Below are 27,680 nucleotides of genomic sequence, written 5' to 3'. Positions count from 1 at the left end.
ACAAAATATTTAATTCAGTACAATAACTAATGCATAGTCACGTGACTTTCAACAACTTTTTTATGAAACTATAACTATAATGATCCATGTAGTCACCAATAAAAACACAGTCACCCTGAAAACTACTTACATGTACCATGATCTAATGTAGTGGTTCCCAACCCTTTCAAATACAAGGATGCCTTCTTAACTTCAAAATAAATTTCTGGAATCCCACATGCTAATAATTGTGCTTTTAGGCTCCCATTGAATAAAAAAAAAACTGCCAACCTGAACAAGACCTTCTCAGCAAGGCAGTCAATATTTGTCCATAAGCTGTACCAGTTTTCAGTAAGGTGTAACAATATATAATGAACTGCTATTGTCAACCTGGATAACATGCATTTACAAGTTCAAAACTTATGCAGCAGCAGTAAACATCATGTTCAACTCAAAAGTTTATGTTTACTTGAACCCTAATTACTCCAGTACAGTTTCACAAACTGCAGTTCCAAACTCTACAGAGCTCAATGGCTTCTTTCTATCTCTAAACTTGGCATAATACTATCAAAAAATTAAATTACACATGGGCAGTGGTGATTGGAATCATCTTTCCTTCCATGTAACTTACTCAAATCAACACATGATGTCCACTAAACCTAACTGTTCCTCTTCCTGCTTATTCCCCACAAGAATTCCCTATTATTTTTGTGCACCATTAAAACTTTTAAAGAGGTTTATTGTCACCTTTTGTCCCAACATGTTGATTGTTGGATGCCATTTTAAATAAAAATTAAGCAACAGCTTTTGAACATGTAGATGTTTTGCATCACAAAATATGCAGTCTAAAGCACCTGTGGCACTCCGATAAAGTTAATCTAGTTCACTGAACCTATTATGAAACCCAGATCCAAATCAAACATGAACAAGTCAGTATCCAGATTTTACCACAAAAAATCATATTTCTGCAATTTCTGTTTTTATTCCACAAGTCCAAATTTTAAGGATCTTTTCCATAAGACTTGTGGCAAAATTGTAAAGGCTGGCAGGTCTCAATAACCCCTGGGCCCACAGGTTGGTAACTGCTGATTTAGTGTACCAGTAAAAGGCACCACAAAAAAAATTCTGGCTCTAAATTCTATTCCATTTCAGTAATTACCTATTAAAAATTTCCTTCCTTTTTCTCTCAATTTCTCACTTGTTCTCAATACAAGTTTCAATTTATAGCTGAATCAGATGTAGGCATTTCTGTAAATTTATTTCTTTAACAAAATATTATCCCTTACATCCTTTATACAAACTTGAAAATACATTATACTAGCAGATGTCAACAAAAATCCAGGTGAAATTTTACAAACAAGACATGTTCCTAATATTTCAGCTGACAAACATGGCATCTGATGCTTATATAAAAAAAAAATCAATAAAATTGTTACACTGAGTTCTCGTTCTTGTGTCACAATGTGACATTGCAAGAAAGACATGGACAGTTCCCATCTTTGTTCCTCTGTAATAATATCAGCTATAGGGAGGTCCCAAGTGGCTGAGTGGTCTGAAGCATTCACCATTACGGATCACTGCCATCTCACCTGTCTGTGTGGGTTTTAGTCTTGGATTCAGCCAATGTAGGTATGTGAGAAAGCTTGCCAGTAGCTTCTTGTGGGTCAGTGGTTCTTTCCGGGTTTTCCAGGGTTCTTCCTCTACCATTTGTGCTGACTGCCATATATAGCCTATCTTAAGCTGAAAAATGGCATTAAACCCTACAACAACAGCTACTTGGCAAGTTGCGTTTTCTAAAATAGGTCAAGCTAGTGTACTTTAAGACTTTATTATGTCCATTACAGTTTCTTGTTTCTTCATCAATTTCAGAACTAGTGGTTGCCAGTGGCAGTAAGAATTCTCAGATGGTGATGTAAAAGGATTGTATTGGGCAATGTAGCATACTGTGGTGAACTTTGCCAGCCTACTAATGGAATTAAAATTCACCTCACCAATAGTTTTTTTTCTTCACCTGCCGTAACAAATGAATACTACTTATTAATACAACAAGACTAATAATCAATAGAGATTCTGGATTTAATTAGTTAGCACTTCTATGATCTTATGTTTTTCAGGATATGACTTTTTGCTTACAATTTATGAATGCATTTACCAAATCTGATGATTGAACATGGAACAGTGCATGAGAAATCTGAGGCAAAAACTTGATACAATGTTTGGATTGTGACAAATAGTTAAATTTGACCCACTTGGGAAAGTAGTACACTTTGACCTACTTCTGTAAAAATGAGAAGTAATTCCTGAAGACAAAAGTACCCATCAAATTTCAAAACAGTCAAGTTTATGGGAAAATATTCAACACATAATTTTCTATGATAGCTAAAAGAACAATTTTAACATGACTGTTCTAAATGATATTCATTCCACATCTATGCTTCTTCTGCAATAAAAAAAAAAAATCAAACTGGAGGTTGGAACTGACCTTGACACCTTTAGAGTTTGCCATGCTGCTGATGTAGCATGCAAACACATTCCACACATCCCTCTCTGACACCAGCTCCTCACCCCACATCTTCAGTAGATCCTCCTTGGGTGATTTACTCTTAAGGTAGAACAGGTAATAGTCCTTGAGATCACGAAATGCTGGTGCCGATGAATTTCCCCAGCGGCCATTTGGAAACTCATCCCAATTTGATGTTCGGTGCACATAGCTCTTTGGTCGACACCTCCAAAATATTGGCCGAATATCTTCACATGCTCTGGAGTGATTGGCTGTTGTTTTCCATGGCAATCTTCGTGTTTGGTCTTCACACCACATGCCCAGCCTTTTGAGAATTTCTATTGTAGCCACTTCCCTGTTTAATGTGTAGAAATGAATGCCATGAACAAGTCCACTTGCAAACAGATCTTTTATCATGGAAACTGCGTGATCAATGCCAAAGTTACGAATGGCTTCATCGTTGTCCTTAATTGGATTTATTGCATCTATTATTTCCTGGGGAACTTCTAATCGGGACAACTTCACAATATGGCGGAGTGACTGGTAAGCCTGGTAAATTTAAATGGAAAGGTTGATGAAAAACTGTTACATTTTAAATTCAAAGAAAATATTCAGAAGAATCAACATTTAGGTTTCTTTTCTTTCTTCTTATATGTTTGATCTCTACTTATCAATTCATCATCAACCATTAAATAAATTATAAAATGACAAAAGAAAATTACTGTCTGTCCATTACCATCGTTTTTGGTTGTTGAATAAATGGTTTTTGATGCTAACATGGAAATTAATTAGAATCCATAAAAGCTGCAGTTCTTCTCAAAATTATACTGATATAACAAAGATGTTCTTTGCGTGTCCTGTGTACAATTACTAAAATTCACTTGGACTTGACTTTTCAGTCCAAAATCAAAAAGCTTCTTCATTACTTTAAATGCAAGCCCTTCACAAACTTTGGTAAAAGTACACTGTCCAGAACATAGGTTATCAGACAGTGACCTTGATCTTTGACTCCCAAATCAATCAGGCTTCTTTCTTACCCAATGTGCAAGTCATTCACAAGCCTGGTCCAGGTATTTGATGTAGAACTAATATTATGTGTCATGTAGAACTTATATTATAATGTGTGATGCTGAATTCATATTATAATGTGTGATTTAGAACACATATCATAATGTGTGATGTAGAACAAATATTATAATGTGTGATGTAGAACTCATAATGTGTGATGTAGAACTAATATTAAAATGCAGACTAGAGATCTTCTTTCAGTTACAGTGCAAAACATGCGCAAACTTTAGTGAAGGTACATGGTTGACAATTAAAATTTCTGCACAGAAAACACTGATCTTTCAGTCAGTTTTCTTGACCTTTGACTTTTTGACCTCAAAATCAAGTCATTTTCCTTACCTTCAATGTAAATTGTCCACTGCCTTGCTCCAGGTATGTGAGGTAGAACTAATGTTAAAGTGTATATACCACTGTATTTGACAATATTCATTGGCATATCTGTCAGCACAAAATCAATATGCTTCTTCTTACCCAAAATGGAAGTCATCCACATAGTCTGGTCCAAGCATGTTATGTAAAACTAATGTTATTGTACTGAAACCATTTCAATTCCTTCTGTCAAGGTCACCTTGACATTTGAGATTTTGAACACAGAATTAATTGCTCAGTGTAGGTCATCCACTGTTTTGATAAATGTAAATGTTGGAGATTTCTAGGTATTATGCAGGAACCATTTGCTATTTTCAGTCAATGGAACTAGACTGTCCCTCAACTGTTTGTCTGGCCAAAAATAAGTCCCAGGAATCTAAGAGAATTTCTTTCTTTTGACTCTGAAACATTCAAACCATCCCCGATACTCTGGAGTGAAAATAAGGTTTTTAAAATGATCAATGTGGGGGCCATATTGGCTGTAAGATGTGCACCATTTTCATTTAGAACCAACTAGATATAAGAAGTCTTTTGCTGAAAATTACTGGTCAATAAGACAAATCCCATCAGAAGAAATAGTGAGAAGATTTTCAAGGTGGCTGCCATGGTGGCCATATGGTATCTCAGACTGGCATCATTTTCATTTGCGACCAAAAAGTCTTCCATCCAGGAAAAGAAAGAACAATATTGTCAAGGAGATTGCCATGTTGGATGTCAGGTTGGTACCAGTATATGTAGGATCTGATATCCATCACAAGAAGTCTTTCAAGTGAAAACCTATTGCTGATATAACCATCCATTCAGCATAAGAAGTGACAAGATTTTCAAGATGGCCAATGTGGCAGCAATATTGTACAAGTGGCACTATTTTCATTTAGGACCAAATAGACATTGCGATGAATGTGAGTCAACTTTCACAATAATCCTCCAAGAAGTTTAGAAGCAACGATAACAAGCCATCCTACAGATGTATGATGGATGTCATACGACAGAACATCCCAGAAGCTCTTCTGGTCTATGACCAGGAAAGCTAAAAACCTGAATCCTATACAATATATTTTGTGTTTTTCTTAGATATGGCTAGAAGTGGTAAATTCCACAGATTGTGTGCAAAATAAGCACCTAAATAAAAGATACTGAAGGAATAAAAATCTATCACCTGTATTGGTAATATTCCTGGAATTATGGGACAAGTGATGCCAATATCCCTGCAATCCCTAAGGAATTTGAGGAAAGTCTCTGCCTTGAAAAAGAGTTGGGTAATGATAAAATCAGCACCTGCATCAACCTTCTCCTTCAGGTGCCTCAAATCATCCGCATAGGAGGTACATTCAGGGTGACCAGTGGGGTAACCTGAAACAGAGGGGTACATAGGGCAAAATGTCGCACTCTAATATAACAAGCAAAATTAGACTAATCCTGTTGCATCACTGCCCTGTACCATGTAACACTACAATTTTTCTATAAAATCTGACTATCCTTCTGTAGTTCTATCATTCCAAATGGCCAAAAGGGTGGCTTGAAGAACGGAGGTGTCATTAACTTACCTGTGAAAACTAAAAGATGCTACTGAATCTTGTGTTTGGAATATTTCTGTCTTTTCCTGAAAAGAGGGGATTGAAACCAAAGTTCATATTTTGTACACAAAGTAATATCCTGGGCCTGAAAAATTCATTTCCATCTCAGTGGTCCCATATAAGTAGGACATGACACTGTCCAGTTCCTCGTAAGCCAATTAATGGTCCCATATAAGTAGGACATGACACTGTCCAGTTCCTCATAAGCCAATTAATGGTCCCATGTAAGTAGGACATGACACTGTCTAGTTCCTCATGAGCCAATTAATGGTCCCATATAAGTAGGACATGACACTGTCCAGTTCCTCGTAAGCCAATTAATGGTCCCATATAAGTAGGACATGACACTGTCCAGTTCCTTGTAAGCCAATTAATGGTCCAAAAACTAAAAATGACAATTCGTTGAACTCATCTAGATGTTTGGTTTTAGCTGAGGTTCAAGAAAAAAAAAAAAAAAAGTGAGGGTGAAAGTTAGTATGCAACTTCAAACAAAACAAGAGGATGCCATGATTGTAGGACATCAAAAAACTGAGAGGAGGTGGGAGGGCAATGCAATTATTTAATGGGTTATAATTACAATGGGAATAACTGTCAATCAAGAGCTTGTCTAATGAAGTTGTTCACTTTTTTAATAAATTACATTTATTTTCAAGAACACATTTCCATGAAGAATCAACAATTGTCATGTGTACATGAAAAAAATGCACTTGTCACTGCTTTATGTTATTGATTCACAACAAATGAAGATTCAGTAGCTCCAGTAGCCTAAGTGGTTTGAGCACCAGCCTTGGATTTGGGAAGTCATGGGTTCGAACCTCGGTTGAGTCATTATCAAAGACTTACAAAAATGGTACTAACAGCTGCCTCACTTGGCGCCCAGCATTAAATGGTTAGTGTTAGGACTGGTTGGCCTGGTGTAAGGATAATGTGACTGGGTGGGACATAATGCTACATGTAGCATGATGCCCCAGTGCTAAACATCACTATAAACTGCCACACTGCAGACATCGTAGCAATATGGCATAAACATTGTTACAGCTACATTTAAAATCCAAATGACACACACACACATGAAGATTCCTTTTTTCCCCAAACTTGGGACATTTATTTTGTGAAACAAATATCAATGTCAACACTTAATTTTTAAAATATTTGATCTATTAGTAGAATACTATTGCCATGATTTCAGTGCAAGTAATAGTGAACTTCTTCTTATCCTTGAGGAAATCTCTGAATACCAATTCAGAAATATAAAGTTAAATAATGAACCATATCTGCGAAACAAAGCTTTTATTCACCAAGTACTTATTTTGTCTGGTTGCCTTGCTACCTTTGATTACATTTTTGAATGAGTAGGCCAAGTTAAGATAGTATTTAAGATAATCATATTCTTCTTGGCATCCGTCTGTCTACAGGAGACGATGGCATAGCTCCAAAGTAAGCTTTTGTCTATCCTTCTTTCTAGCTCTCTTTTCAGCTTGTTTTATTCTTCTCTCTTCCTCTGCGTTTTGAACTCCCTGCCTGACAGGACAGATAATCATATGTGCTCAATTAATCAATTGAAATGAGTTGACCCAACACATGACCACTGGACCACATGTCCACTAGCTCTTACACTGGCAGAATTTGCATGCCTTTTAACTTTTTTCTTTTTCCACCCTCTTTATTTAACAGAAAAGACCAATTAACATGATAATAAAAAGATGGAACCAAAACACGAATTTCACTTGACAAAACATTTGAATTGGTATGTATTTATGACAGAAGGCATTAGTGACATTTTCATTGATTGAAATGTTGTCAAAATATTGTTATTTATAGTGTACTATGATAAAAATGTTGCTTGGAAAGAAAATGTAACAAAATAAACTGCTTATTAATAATTGAGAATTGCATGGTATTGTTTCAAATTTCCAGGTACTAACCACCATTTTCAATGATAAAATAATCATTATATCAAAGTCTCATTTACCAATTTTGATCAATTTTCTTTACAACCAAACAATAGGAGCAAATCTTTTTGGTATTTTCTTTTTAAACAAAAGAAACTGAATCTCCATATTAAAGGCAGGTTCATGAGTTTTCTGGGTGAAGTTATCAAAGGAGTGGTTTAATATGTTACAATTTCAACTAGTCACTATCAATCAATCAACTTCAACTTGCACCAGTTCATTTTCACACTTTTAAGGATCAAACACCACATATGATTTAATTTCTAACTGGGCCATACTATAAGATCACATGGCCTTGCAGCCTGATGAGGTAAAGAGAGGAATCACAGATATTCTTCATAAATACCTGTCTCTTGTTCATTCATGAAAATTCAAAAAACACATCATTATCACAAGTACCTGCTTCATGGATTTATTTATTTCTGCAATAAATACTCACTTTTCCATGAACACATCCTTTACATGGGTTATAGCAGAGTCAGACTAAAACATAATTTTCTACAACTAGCTTGTCCACTGAAATAACCATGTCCTCTCCTACTCAGGTCCTGATTATTCTAAGGATTAAACAAAGTGTAGAAAAACTGCAACAGTCTGACTTGTTGACAACTGATTCAAAGTATATAATACTGGAAAAGTGAATTTATTTATTGCATAAATTATTCAAAGATGACCCCACTGGCTGTCATCATTATCACCATGCCCTGCTCTGAGCCTCCTGTAATGGGATGTGAATTCAAGCAACGGTGCCTTTACAATTTTTTGTATGCATTCAAGTCAAAATTTTTTCTAATATGGAAATAAACCGATTAGAGCTTTGGCTGAAAGTTTCATCTTTTCTGCTAGACAATTTTTTTTATACATGAAATAGCAAAATAAATGGAAAGATATCCCTTCCAACACTCATTTTAGGTAGTAGAACTTGGTCTATTTACCTGCTACACAAATATTGAAATAATCTCCATACTCCTTCCTGATGAAACGCACCATATCAGCAGCATAATTCAATCCACCCTCAACAAATGTCCATGTCTCAGAACCATCTGCAGGATCTGTGGAGATCAAACACACAGTAATGTCACATTCATTTTTTAATTGATCAATTTCTTATAAATTTGTCAAAATTCCTAGATCCAAGTAAACTGCTTCAACAAATCATCAATACGCCTACAAAAAAATAACTATAATATGCCACAAAATGTTTCCCGTTTTTGATTCAATTAAAGATTTGTGAAATGTACAGAATCCTATGTTTTAAATGAACAATTTTTTCATAATTTTAGACAGCCTCTCTGCTCAGCTTTAGAATTGTATAAAGATTCTTCCAAATCCAACTGATTTTACATAAAGCTTGTTAGATTTGCTTCCCCTTATTTTCAGAAGATTCCTGATTCTCATATTCATGGCTATCATACATACCACATACATGCCAACCCCTAGAGAGGTATAAGCATACCACATACATGCCAACCCCCAGAGAGGTGTAAGCATACCACATACATGCCAACCCTTAGACAGGTATAAGCATACCACATACATGCCAACCCCTAGAGAGGTATAGGCATACCACATACATGCCAACCTTAGACAGGTATAAGCATACCACATACATGCCAACCCCCAGAGAGGTATAAGCATACCACATACATGCCAACCCCTAGAGAGGTATAAGCATAACACATACATGCCAACCCCTAGAGAGGTATAAGCATACCACATACATGCCAACCCCATGACAGGTATAAGCATACCATATACATGCCAACCCCTAGAGAGGTATAAGCATACCACATACATGCCAACCCCTAGAGAGGTATAAGCATACCACATACATGCCAACCCCATGACAGGTATAAGCATACCATATACATGCCAAACCCTAGAGAGGTATAAGCATACCACATACATGCCAACCCCTAGAGAGGTATAAGCATACCACATACATGCCAACCCTTAGACAGGTATAAGCATACCACATACATGCCAACCCCCAGAGAGGTATAAGCATACCACATACATGCCAACCCCATGACAGGTATAAGCATACCACATACATGCCAACCCTTAGACAGGTATAAGCATACCATATACATGCCAACCCCTAGAGAGGTATAAGCATACTACATACATGCCAACCCTTAGACAGGTATAAGCATACCACATACATGCCAACCCCAAGAGGAGTAAGCATACTTTCTGCTAGAAGAAGTTACAAAATTGTGTAATCTGAACATAAAAAGTATATATTATAAGGGAACTGTACAAAAGACGTACATTTATGTTTGCTGCTAACCCTGGCCTGCCTGCAGCTGGTTACAAATGGGACAATCCATATGGATTAGTACCAGAATACAAACATAAAACATAATGACAAATTATTTATATATAGCACTCACATTACATAGCACTCACATTACATAGTCTACTTGTCTAACTTTCATTGAATAATCAAGAAGTCCACAAATTCTGCAATGAGCATGATTATGTGTTCAATCTATTATCAACGTATTTTATCATTCACATTCTTTTTATTTTTGTAATGTTGTTGTTGTTGTTGTTGTTGTAGTGTTTAACACCATTTTTCAGCACAAGATAGGCTATACATGGCAGCCAGTATTAATGGTAGAGGAAGAACCCAGGAAAACCCCAGAAAGAACTACCGACCCACAAGAAGCTACTGGCAAGCTTTCTCACATACCAACATAGGCCGAACCCGTGACTTGAACCCACACAGACAGAGGTGAGATGGCCGTGATCCGTAACAGTGTGCGCTTTAGACCACTCGACCACTTGGGGCACCAGATTTGTAATGTGCTAGTGAATTGTCCTTTTTGGGATATGACATACTTTGAAGTTTAGAAATATCCCTCTCCTCTAATATTTTTCAATCATATAACATCTACATATCACATCAATAAAGCCTGTTTAAATTAACATTTGACACCATTTTTTTAAAGTATAGACTAGTCCACTATTTGACCATATCAAATTATAATAAAATGTGAGAATAATTTTAAAACTGTAGAAATCTGTTTTCTTGGAAATGACTCATATGATTAGAAAATATGTTAAGTACATGTACATCTATGATGGACAAATGTACACTTAATCTATCCTTATGCAGCAGTCTACATTTTTTATCAAATATTCTCAAATTTATTGAGTGTGAGTTTGAAGAAATAATTATACAAAAGACAAAAGCATCTTTTTATTGCTTTGTTTTTCATGTAGCCAAAAAAAGTAAAATCCATGTACAGGCAAGCATAATGGCTGGCATATATGCTAACCTCTTCAGAGCTATAAGATTCCAATTCTAGAGTGTCAAATTTACCTCCCCTGACAACCAAAATATTTTACAGCATAAGAGTGTTTATCTCCCCTGAGTGGAGAATATTCCCGATTCCCATGATTTTGAGATTTAATAATTCTTGGTTGTCAGACTTATCCTCCGAGTGCCTGAAGATACTATATTTCCAAATATGCCTGGCCTTCTCCATACATTCCTTGATTCAAATAAAGATATCCATAAATATCACACTCATCGATATGCCAGATGATTCCAGATTAACAAATTCCTGGCAGTCAGTATTCCCTCCCAAATGTGAAAAAGCTCTGCACACCCAAATTACTGGAAGACTTTTCCAGCAAGTGCCAAAAGATTTATAATTTCCAGATCTTGCATCTATCAGAAGTGAGACTAACAAACAAAAGTTTCTGGATTACCAGATTCTTGATTTTCAGTCTTAATTCCAAATTGCCAGAAGATTCTAGAACCTAAAAATATTGAAGTGAAACATACCACCCCGAAGAGCCAAAAGATTCCTGATTCCCAAATTCTTGGCCTTCTCCAGGCAGTTCTTAAGCTCTGCAATGCTAATGCTGGCACAGCTGATGTGAAGGATTGTCTCAATTCCACAGTAGTTCAGCACTGCCCCCGCCATACACGTGGAGCTAGTGGGTTTCTCTGTATTGGCTGGATCACCGGCTGGATGCCATGTGATGTCACAAAACAATGGCTTTCCTTCCACAAATCGATCAAACCTAAAAAAGGAAACATTTTCTTCTTGAAGCAATTTAAGACCAAAGGCCAAAACTGTTCTTGTATCAATCAACATGTTCCAGTCACCACTGAGGTATCAACAATTCAACTATATGTGGTAGTGCAAAGATATACTTCATAGGAACCATTTTATTGTTTCTAAAGGGGGATAGGAGACCATAAAGTCGGGAAGATATGATGTACATTAGCATACATCTTTCAGAAAGAAGCATGGATACTGCTGAGGTGTACCATTTACAATGTACATGGAAAGCACAAACAACATTGTTAAAATGAATTTAGTTTACAATGGGGGTTTTAATTAAAAAAATTTAAAAATGCAATTTGTTTTTTTCAAGGGAAACATCTGGGACTGACCACTTAATTTTCTTTGGGTAAGTGGTGGGGATCTAAGATTCTTTTGGGGAAAAAAATTTCTGACCCCACATATTTGACTTTAAGAAAAGAAAAAACTCTTCTTCTGATTTGTAGTAAAAAAAATATCCTGGATGGGAACAAAATGCCAGCCACCTCCCCATTATATTTTACTTATAGTCTATATGATAATGACATGCTCTATGTTGCTTTCATTCTGCATGGTCTGATAAAGGCAAATGGTCTAATAAAGGCAAGTGGTCTGATAAAGGCAAATGGTTTGATAAAGGCAAATGGTGGTCTGATAAAGGCATATGGTCTGACAAAGGCAAATGGTCTGATAGAAGCATATGGTCTGATAAAGGCAAATGGTCTGATAAAGGCAAATAGTCTGATAAAGGCAAATGGTGGTCTGATAAAGGCAAATGGTGGTCTGATAAAGGCAAATAGTCTGATAAAGGTATATGGTCAATTTCTTCCATTTAAAAGGGTTAAAAGGTCTCTCTTTGATCTGGTAAAGTAATAAAATAAACTATATTGGGATTTTTGCACCATCTAAGCTAAATACAGGCAAAAGGCATATATATGATATTTACTCTTTATATATAAATTGTTTTTTTATCACAATTCTTTGATCTGGTGAGATCAATACAAAATGTCTTCATCATACAGTACATGTTTTTTCCAGTAATTCTGTCAATTTTTTTTAGCCTTTTTGCATTATCTTTTAAAGTAGAAGGCACAAATTCAAAATTACAATGCCATATTGATAAATGTTAAATCTGTAAACTGTAGATTTTAAGTTTGCTGCCAATACGAATACTGACAACCCCAGCTGATAAGCATCACATATTAAAAATATCTATTAAAATCAATATCTAATATTGGAACTTTATAAGTGTCACACACAAAACAAAATCAATTTATAAAATATACATACTTCAAAAGGCATTAAATTATCTATCATTTGATACAACTTTAAATTTTCATATTTTTAAAATGTTTTTCTTAATCATACATTATACTTTATACACAATGGGTTTTTCGGGTAATTTTCTTTCTGGCATGTGTTCACCTACAATACATGATGGTTTCTCAATCGTGTTTGCGTGTCATTAAATGGCTATAGATATTCAAAAAATTAATTTAGCCAATGAGGAAAATGAATTATAACTTGGATGCTGACATGTTTCTTATGTTTTCAAACAACAAAGCTACTATGGGTCAAAGCCTGTGAGGATTTATGCACCATCTAAGCTAAATACAGGAAAAAGGCATATATATGACATTTACTCTTTAAATGATGTAAGGATAATTAAATTGAGTAAATATTTTGTACCCTGCATTTCACACCAAATGTACCCAAACATGTCAAAATTTACTGACTCACTGATTGGGTGACATTTTGTATGTACGACCCGAGAACATTTTCCTTCTATTTACAAACTATTTGTTCATAATCTTACAAAATATTTTGTTCTTATGCTTTTAATAGCAAATTCAACTGTTTTGATTAAAATATGACATGATCACTGTGCTTATTCCTAAGTAATATGGAAATTACATATACAACACCCACCTGCAAAACAATGCAGGTTGAAAAAATTATTTTGAAACTTTTGTAAACAGTACCATAACAATTTCTTCTAAATCATGTGTGAAGAAGTACTTTACAATTGTAAGATATTTCCTAAACAATGAAAACAATTTACAACTTAATTATTTCAAAAGAAAAGTGACATTATTTTAAAGTAGCAAGCAAATATCTGATTTACCAATTACCACGACAATATCTGATTTACCAATTACCACGACAATATCTGATTTACCAATTACCATGACAATATCTGATTTATCAATTAACACAACAATATCTAATTCACCAATTACCATGAAAATAATTAAACTTGATGCATAGTAAAACTTTGGAACTGATACATAGCTACCAGCATAGCTTTATTAAAATTTTATTTGAATGGTTTAGCCATGAAAATAACATTTATGAATTAACACCATACACAGAATGTTGTTGATGTTTGTGTTAGCATAAAATTTAAATATTGGCTTGATTTTTCTTGCAATAACTTTCCCTGTTGTAAAAATACAAGTAACAATTGTATAAATGAGTCCAGCATGTTCTTTTCTATAAACTTTGACAGTTATATGAATTTATCTTTAACAATAACAGTATTACATCAATTTATGTCCAAATTCTTTTTTCCAGTGCCATCAATTTATCATGTGTGCCAAATATTATAAGAGGAAAAAGTCAGCAAATCAATTGAAAATCTGCAACTTTAAAATGTCATAACTTTACTTTTAGTAGAGATATTTTCAAATTTTAAACTGTTCTGTACTGCCAGAGATGAGCTCGATCATTTACTAATGTTTTAAAAGCAATTCAATGACACAGAAAAATAAGCCAAGGTTACTAAAAATACCTGCTGGATATTTTCTTTTCTTACATTAATACTACATATATTTCATCTAGTGTTACCAAAAAGATATTTTATTTATTGGTAAAGCCACAAGCGAAAATACATTGTTTTTGTCTCACAAGTCAAAATATATCCAGTAGTAATGTAGCAAAATAAAATTTATTTTTATCATATAACAGCTCTTGAATTGAAGTTTAGAAGATTAAACTCACTCCTCAGCACACACTGACCCTTTTTCATAACGTGGCGTCACTTTCAACTGTATTCATCAGCTAATAAAAAAAACATTAGCTACTGATAAAAGCAGTATGCTTGGGATGACAGCTATATTCTGATAAATATTTGTCATTTTGTGAACTACTATTTCACCATAAAGCAAGTCAGCAAATGCATCACAAGTCATTTTTAATTGTTGGCAATTTTTTTTAAATTTTGTTTCCACATGAGAGAAAATAATTCTGTGCAGACAGGAATGGCGTAAAGTTAAATTTCTTCAGCAAAAAACAAATTTCTGACTGATAAGAAATGTGGTCTCCATTTATCTGTTGTAGCTCAAAAAGTTTTTGTTTTTCATGCTGCAAGGAAAACTTATGAAGACAAACAAAATCAAGTGTGGCATGACATGGGAATTCTTATAATTTCACAAGTAAAATTTAAGGATATATTTTTCACAAATGAATTATATAAATAAGAATGAAAATATATGAAAAATATTTTGTCAATAATTATCTATACATGTATATCATGCATAAGTATACAAGTTTTATTTAAGTTAGGAGGATCTTCAAGTTCATTATACCACACTGGTCATTGTACACTGAGGGCCACATGACTTTAAATAAGCAAATCAAAATCATTGTATGAATTCTAAATGATGACTACCTACTGACCTAATTTACACTAAAAACTGGTAAAGTTAAAACATTATATTCCTTTGAACTGACCCCTAAAATGTAGCTGTAATGTGAGTTTACTCATCCATAACATCAGTGATCACATGGACTGAAAACATTACCTCTATAGTGTAGACATCTATACACAGCTTCCTGTACATTTACAGGAGTTGTTTCAAAGTAAATATAACCATGTTTTTGAACCTGATTTTGAATCTTTTGGTCAAGTTTTCAAAGTTTAAAAAGAAAACAACTGAATGTTTAAGTGGAAATTCAAATTTGTAGTTATAATTATGTAATAAATGCATGTAACTAGTTGAATGAATTACAATTTGTTGTTTTTTATGTGCTTAGGTCAAGTCATATGGCCCTAAATATGTGGTGTAATGAATTAAGTGGTGTGATGAACCTTAAAATCAGTGTCATTAACTGTCCCCTTTCACTCTTCTCAGCTGGAAAATTTCAGGTCAAAATTGGGGAAAATATAATATCTAGACTGAGAATGGGCTCCATTCTTTGCCCCGCCCCCACAAAAAAATAAGTGTACAACATATGGCACATAATGCAGCTAGTTAATAGCCCAGTCCCTAAGTACTCTAAGGAGGACACAAATGATCTTGACAGTTGACCAATGGGTCTCCATGACCTTGATTTTTACTTTTCAACCATCATGCCATTTAGGTTCATTCCTTGTCTAACAAGAAAAAATCTTTGTAAATTTTGTTGTATAATTATTGTGCAGAAACACATTTCCTTCATTGGGTAAATGTGAACTAGATCTCTGACCTATTTACCCCAAAATCAGCAAGCTTCTTCTCATCTCAAGTGCCAGCCATTCCAAAGGGAAAGGCCTGTTACTTCAAACAAATGCACGTTTGTGGAACTATATTTTCAGCTTTCAAAGTGACCTTGACCTCTGACCTTTCAATACCAAAATTAATAGGCCTCTTGCTTGCCAAAGTGCAAGCCTGGAACCATAAATTCTGTCACGGTCTACAAGTAAAGGATTTGTGCAGAAAGGACTGGATGGATGGTCCAACAGATTTCATTTAGCATTATTTCAAGTCAGTTTTTGGACTGCACTTCACCCTACCCTCTCAAGTTGCTGCTCTGCCCTCTCTGGGCAATGTTCTATGCTCCTGAAGTGGTGCCCTGCCCATACTAGAGTATGCCTCATCTTACATTTCCTTAATTTAAAACTATCTTTAGTAACTTTGTACACAAGACGATGGTGCATCAACATGGCATTAGTCACCACTATTTTTACCTGCAGTGCAAATACTGCATGTTCTTCAATGCACAAGTTTTATGCATAAAAATCCTTTATAATTTTTAAAGAGGTGGCTGCCAGAGGTCTTATTGCTCTTGAAAATACCTTGATAAGCAATCAGTGCCCTGGTCTGACATGTGGCCTGAGGACATCACTGCTCCACATTGTAGCGGGCCTATTAATTCATAATGTATGTGTATTATTCACTAGATGGTACACTCATCAAGTGCAAATGTGTAAACATAACTAAACTTTACCAATTGTTCCACATACAAGGCACAGACATTGAACACTGCTTGCAAAACAAAGTATTCCAAAGACACTGAACACTGCTTGCAAAACAAAGTATTCCAAGACACTGTACCTTGCTTGCAAACACCATTCTAGCAGATACTAAAATCAGCTTTATGGGAAGGACAGATTCGTATCCTCGAACTTGATTTCAACCACTTGAAATCCCATTCCTTTCCATCCTTAAATTTTGTTTGCTCAGCTTGTAGTATTTTAGCATTAAATAATAATTCTGAGTAAACAGGATGTCTCAGTAAGCGACCAAAATCTCCCCTCATCTCCAGAGGAAAACTGCTGTCCAGGATTTTCACTTGTGCAGATATATCAACATTAAGAGAGACATGCTAATGGATGCCACAAATAGCTGTGTTAATGTTTCACCAATTCAGAATTGGATAGCTACCTTCCAATCAGATTAACTGCTCCATTCACAGTCCTGGGTGGGAAAAATTCTAAAGAGAACCAGCGTCGACCTGCCTGAATCCGCTTGTTTATTCTTTCAATCAGACATCTGTAGCGAACCCCTTTAGTTCTCTCACAATCAACCTTCTCCGTTTCAAGTGGAATAATTTGCCCATCTGCTGGCATTTTGATAATTCAATGTAACAATCTGTAAATAACAACAATCATATTACTAATAAGAAAAATACATAAAAATAATATTTAAAAAAAACAATGGCATATAAATTCTATAAAGACAAAAACAAAATCTGTTATTTGTTCAAATGATTATTCCTTACAAATGATTACTTCTTATAAATGATTACTCCTTACAAGAGATTACTCCTTATAAATGATTACTTCTTATAAATGATTACTCCTTATAAATGATTACTTCTTATAAATGATTACTCCTTATACATGATTACTCCTTATAAATGACTACTCCTTATAAATGATTACTCCTTATAAATGATTACTTCTTATAAATGATTACTCCTTATACATGATTACTCCTTACAAATGACTACTTCTTATAAATGATTACTCCTTATACATGATTACTCCTTATAAATGATTACTTCTTATAAATGATTACTCCTTATACATGATTACTCCTTACAAATGACTACTTCTTATAAATGATTACTCCTTATACATGATTACTCCTTATAAATGATTACTTCTTATAAATGATTACTCCTTATACATGATTACTCCTTACAATTGATTACTCCTTATAAACTGCATAGACTCAGATCTGCCAGTGCATTGGGTGAAGTTGGTCTCGACTTGCAAGCGAGTACAAACGGTGCTTTTAATAAATCAGGTATAACGATAGTAGTCTCACTGTAATATTAATGCAAGTACATATTTTTTAAAAGTTGTTATAATATACATTAAATAATAATAATAATAATAATAAATATCAACAACAATCAATCATAAATAACAGAAGACGAATCAAAAGCAATGATGATTTGATGATATCATATGTTGCTATTCTTGAGTTAAATTTTTCTGTTATTAAATGAATTAATGTCCAAAATACCCCTTGGTTCACCCAGAAAATGATGCAACGCAAAAACAACTGATGAACCAAAAGAATGTAACCTTCTCTATAATATTCAGTAAGCTAAAAGCTGCAAAAACTAAAATGGATTTTTATCAAATTTTTTTACAATACTCCGTTTAGTTGCCATTAACTGAGCGTATGTTAATAAAATAAAATATCTGCATTAATATGACAGTTCTATGCTCAAACAATAATAACTCACCATTTACCGCAAGCTTGTAACTTGAAAAGGATATACCGAATGAGTGTAAGCCTTATATCGTAAACGCTAGCCAATCAAAATACAGCATTGGGGTTATTTTAGGAATAGTCCATGAGAGAGTGGAGTGATCGAGTTGTGTACAGCAGCAGGGAAGTTTAACAGACCAGTGCGTCCAGCCGAAATAAACGTTCCTACGCGAACTTTCTCTGTAGAAGCCTCGGATTTCATTTTTACAGCCTTCTACGGGAGCTAATTTTCATGCATTTCAGACCTAGTGCATCGGGTGGTCGCGCCGTGTGTGTTAGTAAATATAGCGTTCGAGACAGGAAAAATAAATTATCGGGAATAAATTTTTGTGTTATATTTTTTGTTGCAACGTGGGGCTGCTTTGGTCCATTTTACGTCGCATTAAAATAATATACTTGAAAATAATATGAGTTCGAAAACTAGCACAGTTGGAGAGCCTCATTCTGCCAGAATAGCGCGAGAACAATTAGCGGCACTAAAGAAACTTATCCCAGCAAAAGAATTATTCAAGAAAAAGGTCCGAGCACACGAAGACACAGAATTTGGAATCACCGAGTTATCGTCGAAATGGTTAAAGCCAGTTACCGAAACAACCGAAAAAGTTTTTCTTGGTGATGTGAAAGATCCAGATATCAAGAAACGTGGAATTCTTCCTGTGTTGAGAGATATTGAGGAACATACTCGAATATTACCGGATTTGCCAGCACAAATACCGAGGATACTACCGAAGGTACAAAGTTCAGGAAATATTACTGCAAGAAAAAAATTTATTCTCGATGAAATTAGGAAAAATTTTACCGATGGTGGTTGGGATGTGATAATGAAAATGCCGATTCAATCTTCCGATGATCTTGTAAAATTTGGTGCGTTTGCCGAAGATTCCTACCGTAAAAGAAACGCTTTTTTAACAAATGTAGGATCAGAAAAATTAAAAAAACGCGACACTTGGATTAACACATTATTCAGAGCTAGATTTGGATTAACGCAGGCAAGTAAAAAAGATCCGATTTATAATTTATATTTATCAAGTGCGGCTGAAAAATCGCGGTATAATGAAGAAGAGGCAGAATCATTAGAAAGGCCTAAATCTTCACGAAGAAAAGCAAAACCAAAAGAAAAAATTCAACCACAGGAGTTTGAAGAAGAATTTCGACCACAGGAGTTTGAATTTCGACCACAGGAGTTTGAATTTCGACCACAGAAATTGAAAGAAGATATTCAACCACAGGAGTTTGAATTTCGACCACAGGAATTAGGGGCAAGACCAAAAGAAAGAAGTCAACCTCAGGAAAAAAAGAAAAAACCCAGAAGTAAAAAAGATAAGAGCGACCAGGAACCAATATTTCAACCAAGCGATTACAAACCACCTGGGGATGAGAGAGTTCGAGCATTAACTGAGGAGGAAATTGAATCTCGTTTAAGAGAAAAAGTTGATTATAATAAACCTGCTGATTATTATTTGAGGGAAGACAATATCGATAAGCTCAAAGATGAAGGTGAAAGGTTAGACACCGCTGCGAATTATACTCCAGCGAATATAAGAACATACGTGAAAAAAAAGTTCCGTGAATCATTCGGACCAGGAACATGGCCGCAGTTAATTTATTTTGGTAGTTTAAGAAAACCAATGAATTTACTTGATATCGGATATTCAAATTTTAAAAAGGAGGTCGATGAATATGAAAAAATACTTGCAAGAAGATCATCAGATCCTAGAAAAAGAACACCATCACCGGAAGATCCTAGACTAAGCACGCCACCACCGCAAGATCCTAAAATAGGAAGCGGATATACCATTTGCCCTGACAGCGTTGTCAACGATGTATCTCGCCTCGAAATATTAATAGGAGGAAAGCGAGCTGGAAATAACTCTCATGAAATAATCAACGAGGCCTCAGATATTTGTCGGCGATTATTTCGCGGCGGCGTCATTGATTCTCACATTTACAAAGAGCTCGTTGACGAACTCATCGATTAAAACAATGCAATTGAAATAACATGATTGTTCACAAACATCAACGCAGACCTAGACAGGTCCGCATAGCTAACTCTCGATTGCCTGTATATAAATATATTCACGGCAATGGATTCGGCGACATCGTTAAAAGCCTTGTCACGCGGGTAGTCCCTAAAATAGGACCCGCAGCCAAACAAATTGCATCAAAGTCAATAGGAAAGATCGGCGAGACTGTCATCTCTGGTATTGGTAATTTGGCCAGTAAAGGCTTCGATTTTGTCAAAGGTAAAATATCAAATTTGATGCGTAAAAAAAAACAGCCCGTCAAATTACCTAGCACCAGTGAAATGCCTGCCGAGGTCAGTAAAGCTATAAACGACGCAGCAAATAAAAAAATAAATGACCTAGCACAGGAAGTTGCTAACACAAATTTCGCAAAGGAAGTAGCGAACACAAGCTTCATAGGCAGCGGTCTTCGTTTTAGATGAAATTCATAATAATAAATGTTCGCACAAGTGTCAAACGAAGTGTTCGACATGGACGAGCCTGTAGGTAGAGACACATCCGTGCGTGATTTCCAGTATTTCTCGTACGACACAGTGACACCAAATGCGACTAATCGCGTTGAAATTCAAGTTCACGATACAACGAGATATTTTCTTCCATCTGAGGCGTATATCGAATTTGTTGGTACACTTACAAGAGATAATAATGTCAACTACGGAGCAGATTTTAAGGTCGGATTTGTCAACAATGGCATCATGGCATTATTCAAGAGCGCCACTTATATGATCGACGGAAGAGAAATCGAATCAATCACGGGCAACGTTGATTTAGCAACGACGATAATAGGCCTAGCTAGATACTCGGACGATTTTACCAGATCAGCTGGCCCTAGTATGATGTTCGCCAAGGATAATTCCGACAATGCTAGTAGTGAAAGGGGTCACCCTACGTACAATGGGAATTAGCATTACAGGGACCCCTGGGTCACTCTACGTACAATGGAAATTTAACATGGCGAAAAATCGTGGGTCACTCTACGTACAAGGGGAATTTAACATGGCAATAAATCGTGGGTCACTCTACGTACAAGGGGAATTTAACATGGGATTTTTTTTTTTAAATTTTAAAAAAAATTTTTTAAAAAAGGGGTAGGCAATGGAAAGGCTATCTCTTTTCGAGATATATGGCTGGCCCTGAAAAGGGCCTTTGGTTTATGTTAATATGCCCTTAACATAAAGGGCATTTGCGACATCTTCTTTTCCTCAAACTTCGTCTTACAGCAGGGCCATACATCAGAGTCCTCTTGAGGCAACCTTGTCTCTCTATATAGACTCTTCTTATCCACAGGCTGCTGTTGGTCCTGTGGACAACGGTCCACTTGGATCGGACATACATGAGCATGTCCGTCCTGAACATCATTGTTGACACAAGGGTTGAAGATTCAACGTCGGTCCACATGTTGAGGCTCCGAGAATAGGTGAATCAATGCAGTGAACTGCGCTTATTTATAGGGACAGAAAGGATTGAAACGGATTGAGTTCATTCACCAATCCGAACACGCGTTACAGAATTCAGTCAGCCCGCATCCAATCCGAAGAGAGCAGTCTGTGACGTCACGTAGTCAATATAGATTCGCTAGCGCTTGTGTGCAGTCAATCTATGCGATAGTGATTCAACATGACGGAAACTCAGAAAACGATCCAGTGGGGTGCACCAGCAGGGGAGACCGCCCAAGGGAACCCGGACTTACTTTCAGAAGAGGTGAATTGGGATTTTGTGGATTTTCTCTCCTCGCAAGAATTTGTTCCGGAACCTTCGTTACCTTCTTCATTACCGCAAGTGGAGAATTTTAGACAGAGACAGAAAGAAGAATTGGAGAAATTTATACAACGACAAAAGGAAGCGGAACAGGCTTTTCTCCTACAGCAACAGCAACAAGAAGAAGAGGTAAGAAAAAAACAACAGCAAGAAGAAGTAGCAGCAAAGAAACAAGAGGGTGAAAATCAAACGGTCACGGTACTGTTGGACATTTTAGCGGAGTTAAGAAGTCTGAAACAAATGTATCAGACTTCTTTATCACGACCGAAGAGAATACGACCTTCCCGAGCCAAACATGTCAACCCTGTGACTAAGCCTACCGTACCACCCTTAGTGATTTCAACCCAATCATCATCAACATTACGCAGTCCAGAAGTAGGCCTTGGCCGTGGCAAAGGCTTAAGGCAGTTAAAATTGATTGCTTAAACTCACCCCTACACCATGAAGAAAAAAGGCCCTTTTCAGGGCCACCCACATTTCTCGAAAAGAAATACAATTTCAATTTGTCAATAACTCAAAAAAAAAAAAAACTCACCCATTTTACCCTTATAGTACGTTTCTGTGTATGAGTGCGTGAGTGTAGCTTCTTATTTTAAAATCAAAACTCAATGACTCTTACCTTATATCATTCATTTATTCTTTTCTCCATTTTTTACAATCCAATTCACAATTCACAACACAGCACTTTAATTTAAAAGTTCATTGTCTTCTTCTGTCTACTTGTTTAGTCTCTCTGTTTTTTGAATTTTTTCACCGTCACACTCTTCTCCTCTTCTTCTTCCTCCTCGCTTTCTTCCCTTTTTCTTTTTTTCTCCTGTTTCTTTTTCTTCACCTGTCTTCTTTCTTCCTCAGAAGAATCCCTCTCTTCCTCTGAAGAATCCCTCTCTTCTTCTGAAGAATTCCTCTTTTCTTCTGATTCCTCTTGTTTCTTTTTTGGGCAGTCTGGAGACCAATGTCCTTTTTCTTTACAATAATAACAGGTATCTTGACTTTTGTCTTTTTTAGCCCCTGTTTTTGTTCTTTTTTGACGGTCTGGACACTCTGAAGACCAATGCCCTTTCTTCTGACAGATATAGCAAGTATCTTGACTTTTATCTCTAAAGGAAGGAGAGTAGTCCGTAGGCTGGTCTGAAGAGAATTTTCTAATGACCCCTCGCAAAGCTCTGACGAAACGTTCCATCTGGTTAGTCTCTTCCATCGTTGTGCTCGGCTTGAGAGTGAAATGAATAGTGAAAGGACAAGACACACACCCTTTTATATACGCTGGTCTGCTATGACTATAAAGTAGTTTATGGTGTTTGAACTTGAGTCATTTGACTTTTTGCTTTCAAGATGAAACGATCCCATTCATTCGAGAAGAAAGAAGAAGAAAGTAAGAGGCAGAAACGTGATCTATCGCCTCGTACCAGGGCTGAAATCTTGGCACAAATTCATGCCAGTGATTTTGAAGAGGACATGAGTGAACCAGAATCCGAACCCTCTAAACCAAGTTCACCACCCTTTGTCAACCCTGAAAAGTACTATTCCATTCGAGAGACGGAAAAGCGCTCCTCTAGAAAATTTAGAACCACGGCTTACAAATACACGGTGAAGTTTAAAGATTTCAAGGCTGAAGTGCCGTTAGAGAAAGCAGAAGTGTTCATCACTGAGGTGTGGGATTCTTTGCTCACTGCACTCAAGCGACAATGTCAACCCAAAGAAGACGATCGCTTGAGACTTTCCATACAACACGACGGTTTGAAATCCCCTGTTTGGATCGAGTTTAGCACCCCTGCAGAATTGACTGCTTCCAAAGTCATGGACAAGATTCAACACGTACAACAATCTAATGATCAGTTTGACATCACCGATGGTAAAGCCACACTGGACATGACCCACGTCTCTCCTCCTTAAGGGACAGGACGCAAAAAGATGTTATTGGTGGACGACCTTCGCAACACCAAAACGAGTCTCGTCCGAATTAACAACCCTCATGACCAGATGTGTTTAGCCCGTGCCATCGTGGTGGGACGAACCTATGCCAACAAGAACGACACGGTAGAATGGAAAAGAACCTGGAACACTATTCAACGTTCCGACCGAGCCAAACAACGAAACGAAGCAGAACTCCTGTTACAACAAGCCGGACTGCCCAAAGACACACCCTGTGGCATTCCCGAGATGCAAAAATTGCAAGATGTCCTAGCTCCACGATACACCTTGAAAGTGCACCCTCAAGAAATGCGCGGGCCTCTATTGTTTCGAGGCCAAGATTTTAAGGACGGAAAATACATTCACCTTTATCATCACGATGACCATTTCGATACCATTACCAGTATCACTGGATTCCTGGGATATGTTTATTATTGTGAGAAATGTGACTATGGTTATAATAATCGAGAGCAACACAAACATTGTGGATGGAAATGCTCAGGATGTTTGGCCTCTCCACCCTGTCTGAGCGAAGAACCAGTGCCTTGTTCCACTTGTCTGCGCACGTTTGTCAGCCCTACCTGTTACCAACAACATTTGAAGACGCAAGGTTCACAGAAGAAATGCGCTTGTCAACTGCTGAGATTGTGCCCCGCGTGTGGACAAGTCATACGTACCAATAATACCAAGGCACACGTATGTTCAGGAAAGAAAAAATGTCACATTTGTCACCACATCGTGGACTTGAAACACCAATGTTACGTGCAAAAATACCAACCCCCACCAGAGAAAGAGGACGGTCACAAGAAGAAAGGCAATTTCATCTTTTTCGATTTCGAATGCATGCAAGAGACTGGCATTCACATTCCTAATTTCTGCGTGGCTCATCGAGCGTGCGAAAAGTGCATTCAAGAACCTATCTTCAGTCATTGCCCTCACTGCAGCAAGATTCCCGGAGAGCGTGAAAAAATCTTTCGGGGACCAAACACGTTAGCCGATTTTGCCCAATGGGTCTTAGACCCCATCGACAAGACGTGGAGTCAAGAGGATATCGAACGTTACGGAGATTGTCATCGTCATGCCACGGTGATGGCTCACAATTTCTCCGGATACGATGGACAGTTTCTTTTGAGGTATTATACGGAACAAGGCACCGAGCGTCCTAAAGTGACTTTGAACGGAGCCAAAATCATTTTCATGCAAGTGGGACAAGTACAGTTTAAAGATTCGATGAGTTACTTGGCCATGCCTTTGAGTCGAATGCCTAAAACGTTTGGAATGACAGAAATGGCTAAAGGGTATTTTCCACACTTTTTCAATACGGAAGCCAATCAACACGCCGTTCTACCCCATTTGCCCGAGGCTCACTATTACGACCCCGACAACATGCGTACCGAACAACGAGAAGCTTTCTACACTTGGTACCAGATTCACGCCTCGGACCCTTTCGACTTTCAGGAAGAAATGCTAAAGTATTGTCGTTCCGACGTGGACATTTTACGGCGTTGCTGTGGAAAATTTCGAGAACTGTTCATGGAACACGGAGGGGTCGATCCTTTGAAAGAAGCTTGCACCATTGCCAAAGCGTGTTCCTTAGTGTACCGCCAACGATTCATGCCTGAAAAGACCGTGGCTGTCATCAGTCCTCAAACGACCCACTTTGTCAAACGTCAATACTCGGTCAAAGCCCTACGTTGGTTACATTACTTGTGCGACAAGGAAGACAAGTGGATTCAACATGCCCGCAACGGAGGGGGCGAAAAGACCATCGGAACGTATTCGGTCGATGGCTGGGACTTAGAAAACCCCAAGATCGTGTACGAGTTTAACGGTTGCTTATTTCACGGATGTCCCGTCTGTTACCCTGATTGTAGCACCAAAAATCAGTTTTTGCAACGAACCATGGAAGACTTGTACCAGGACACTTGTCAGCGGCGCCTAAAGTTGGAACAGGAAGGATACCAAGTGGTGGAAATGTGGGAACACGAGTACGATCACCGTATGAAAACCGATCCCGAGTTTAAACGCCTCGTGGAAAGTTACCAGTTCATGGACCCGCTGAACCCGAGGGATAGTTTGTACGGAGGAAGGACCAATGCCACCTGTTTGCTGTACCAAGCCGACGAAGAGAAAGGAGAAGAAATCAAATACTTGGACGTGTGTTCGCTGTATCCCTACGTGTGCAAATATTGTCGCTTTCCTGTAGGGCACCCGCAATTGTTCACGGAACACATTGACCTGAAAAACATTCGACAATACGAAGGCTTGATCAAGTGTAAAGTTTTGCCTCCCACGAACCTATACCATCCCGTCTTACCTCACCATTGTCAAGGCAAACTGATGTTTCCCTTGTGCCGTACTTGTGCCGAAACGTGCAACCAAGACCAACCTTGTCAGCACAGCCAGGAAGAACGGGCCTTGACGGGAACCTGGGTCAGCGTAGAATTGTTCAAAGCTCTGGACATGGGATACCAACTGTTAGAAGTGTACGAAATTTGCCACTTTCCCAAGACACAACAATACCACAAGGGTGACCCTACTCAGAAAGGCATTTTCGCAGACTACGTGGATGCCTTTTTGAAACTGAAGCAAGAAGCCAGCGGCTATCCGTCCTGGTGTCACACTCCCGAAGACCAAATAAAATTCAAAGAGAAATACTACGAACAAGAAGGCATCACTTTAGACCACATCGAAAAAAACGAAGGCAGGCGATCGTTTGCCAAAGTGATGTTAAATTGCTTGTGGGGTAAAATGGCACAACGACCGTGTTTACCCAAGACGGAATATTTGACAGAACCTTCCCGCTACTTCCAGATGATTCACGACAAAACCAAATACATGAAACACGTGGACGTCGTTCGAGAGAATTTGATCTTGGTCAATTACGAAGAAGATCTGGACTTTGTACAAGACGACCCTTTTGGAAATGTCATCATTGCGGCTTACGTGACAGCCCATGCTCGCTTAAAATTGTACGAAGCTTTAGAACTGTTAGAAGAACGCGTCCTGTACTTTGACACGGACAGTTGCATTTACATCCATCACCCGATTCAACATCACCCTAGCATCGAAGGAGACCGTTTAGGAGCCTGGACAGACGAGCATCCCGACGACAAGATTCTAAGTTTCGTCAGTGGCGGTCCCAAAAATTACGGCTACGAATACCGTGACAAACAAGGAGAAGTGCACACGACGTGCAAAGTGAAAGGACTGACTCTGAATTATCGTACCAGTCGTGTGGTCAACTTTGGGGTATTGAAAGAAGCCTTGCAATCGGGAGAGGATGGAAACTTTAAAGTGACCACTCACCAGCCGAACAAGATTGTGCGCTTACCCACTCACCACATCGTCAGTCGACCTTTGGAAAAAGTTTATCAAATCGTGTACCAGAAGCGAGTTCGACTTCCCAATCATTTTACCTTACCGTATGGACACGTTGGTATAAAACATTGGTTGTAAGAGGATAGCCACCCACCAGAAAGATGACTTCGC

General features: G+C 37.3%; 1 protein-coding gene across 3 annotated transcripts in view; it reads right to left on the bottom strand.

Annotated features, from left to right (window-relative positions):
- The window catches only part of LOC149781977 (uncharacterized), a 93,963-nt gene extending 75,473 nt beyond the window's left edge, over positions 1-18,490 (bottom strand). For 2 of the 3 annotated variants that reach the window (XM_089936162.1, XM_089936160.1), the window contains exons 1-7: positions 18,470-18,486; positions 17,917-18,041; positions 17,155-17,361; positions 11,245-11,486; positions 8,381-8,497; positions 5,076-5,269; positions 2,462-3,028 (exon numbers count right to left, since the gene is read on the bottom strand). In XM_089936162.1, coding sequence (XP_089792288.1) covers positions 2,462-3,028; positions 5,076-5,269; positions 8,381-8,497; positions 11,245-11,486; positions 17,155-17,339 — 1,305 coding nt within the window. In that variant the 5' untranslated portion in view covers positions 17,340-17,361; positions 17,917-18,041; positions 18,470-18,486. Of the gene's footprint in view, positions 1-2,461; positions 3,029-5,075; positions 5,270-8,380; positions 8,498-11,244; positions 11,487-17,154; positions 17,362-17,916; positions 18,042-18,469 lie in introns of all 3 variants that reach the window. The other variant, XM_089936161.1, reaches the window with a different exon arrangement.
- Positions 18,491-27,680: the final 9,190 nt, after the last annotated feature.

The sequence above is a fragment of the Sinohyriopsis cumingii genome, chromosome 15 (assembly GCF_028554795.1).
Source record: "Sinohyriopsis cumingii isolate HCF-2022 chromosome 15, ASM2855479v2, whole genome shotgun sequence".
Lineage (NCBI taxonomy): Eukaryota > Metazoa > Mollusca > Bivalvia > Unionida > Unionidae > Sinohyriopsis > Sinohyriopsis cumingii.
The sequence above is the reverse complement of the archived record's forward strand: the minus strand, read 5'-3'. Positions and strand labels throughout refer to the sequence as shown.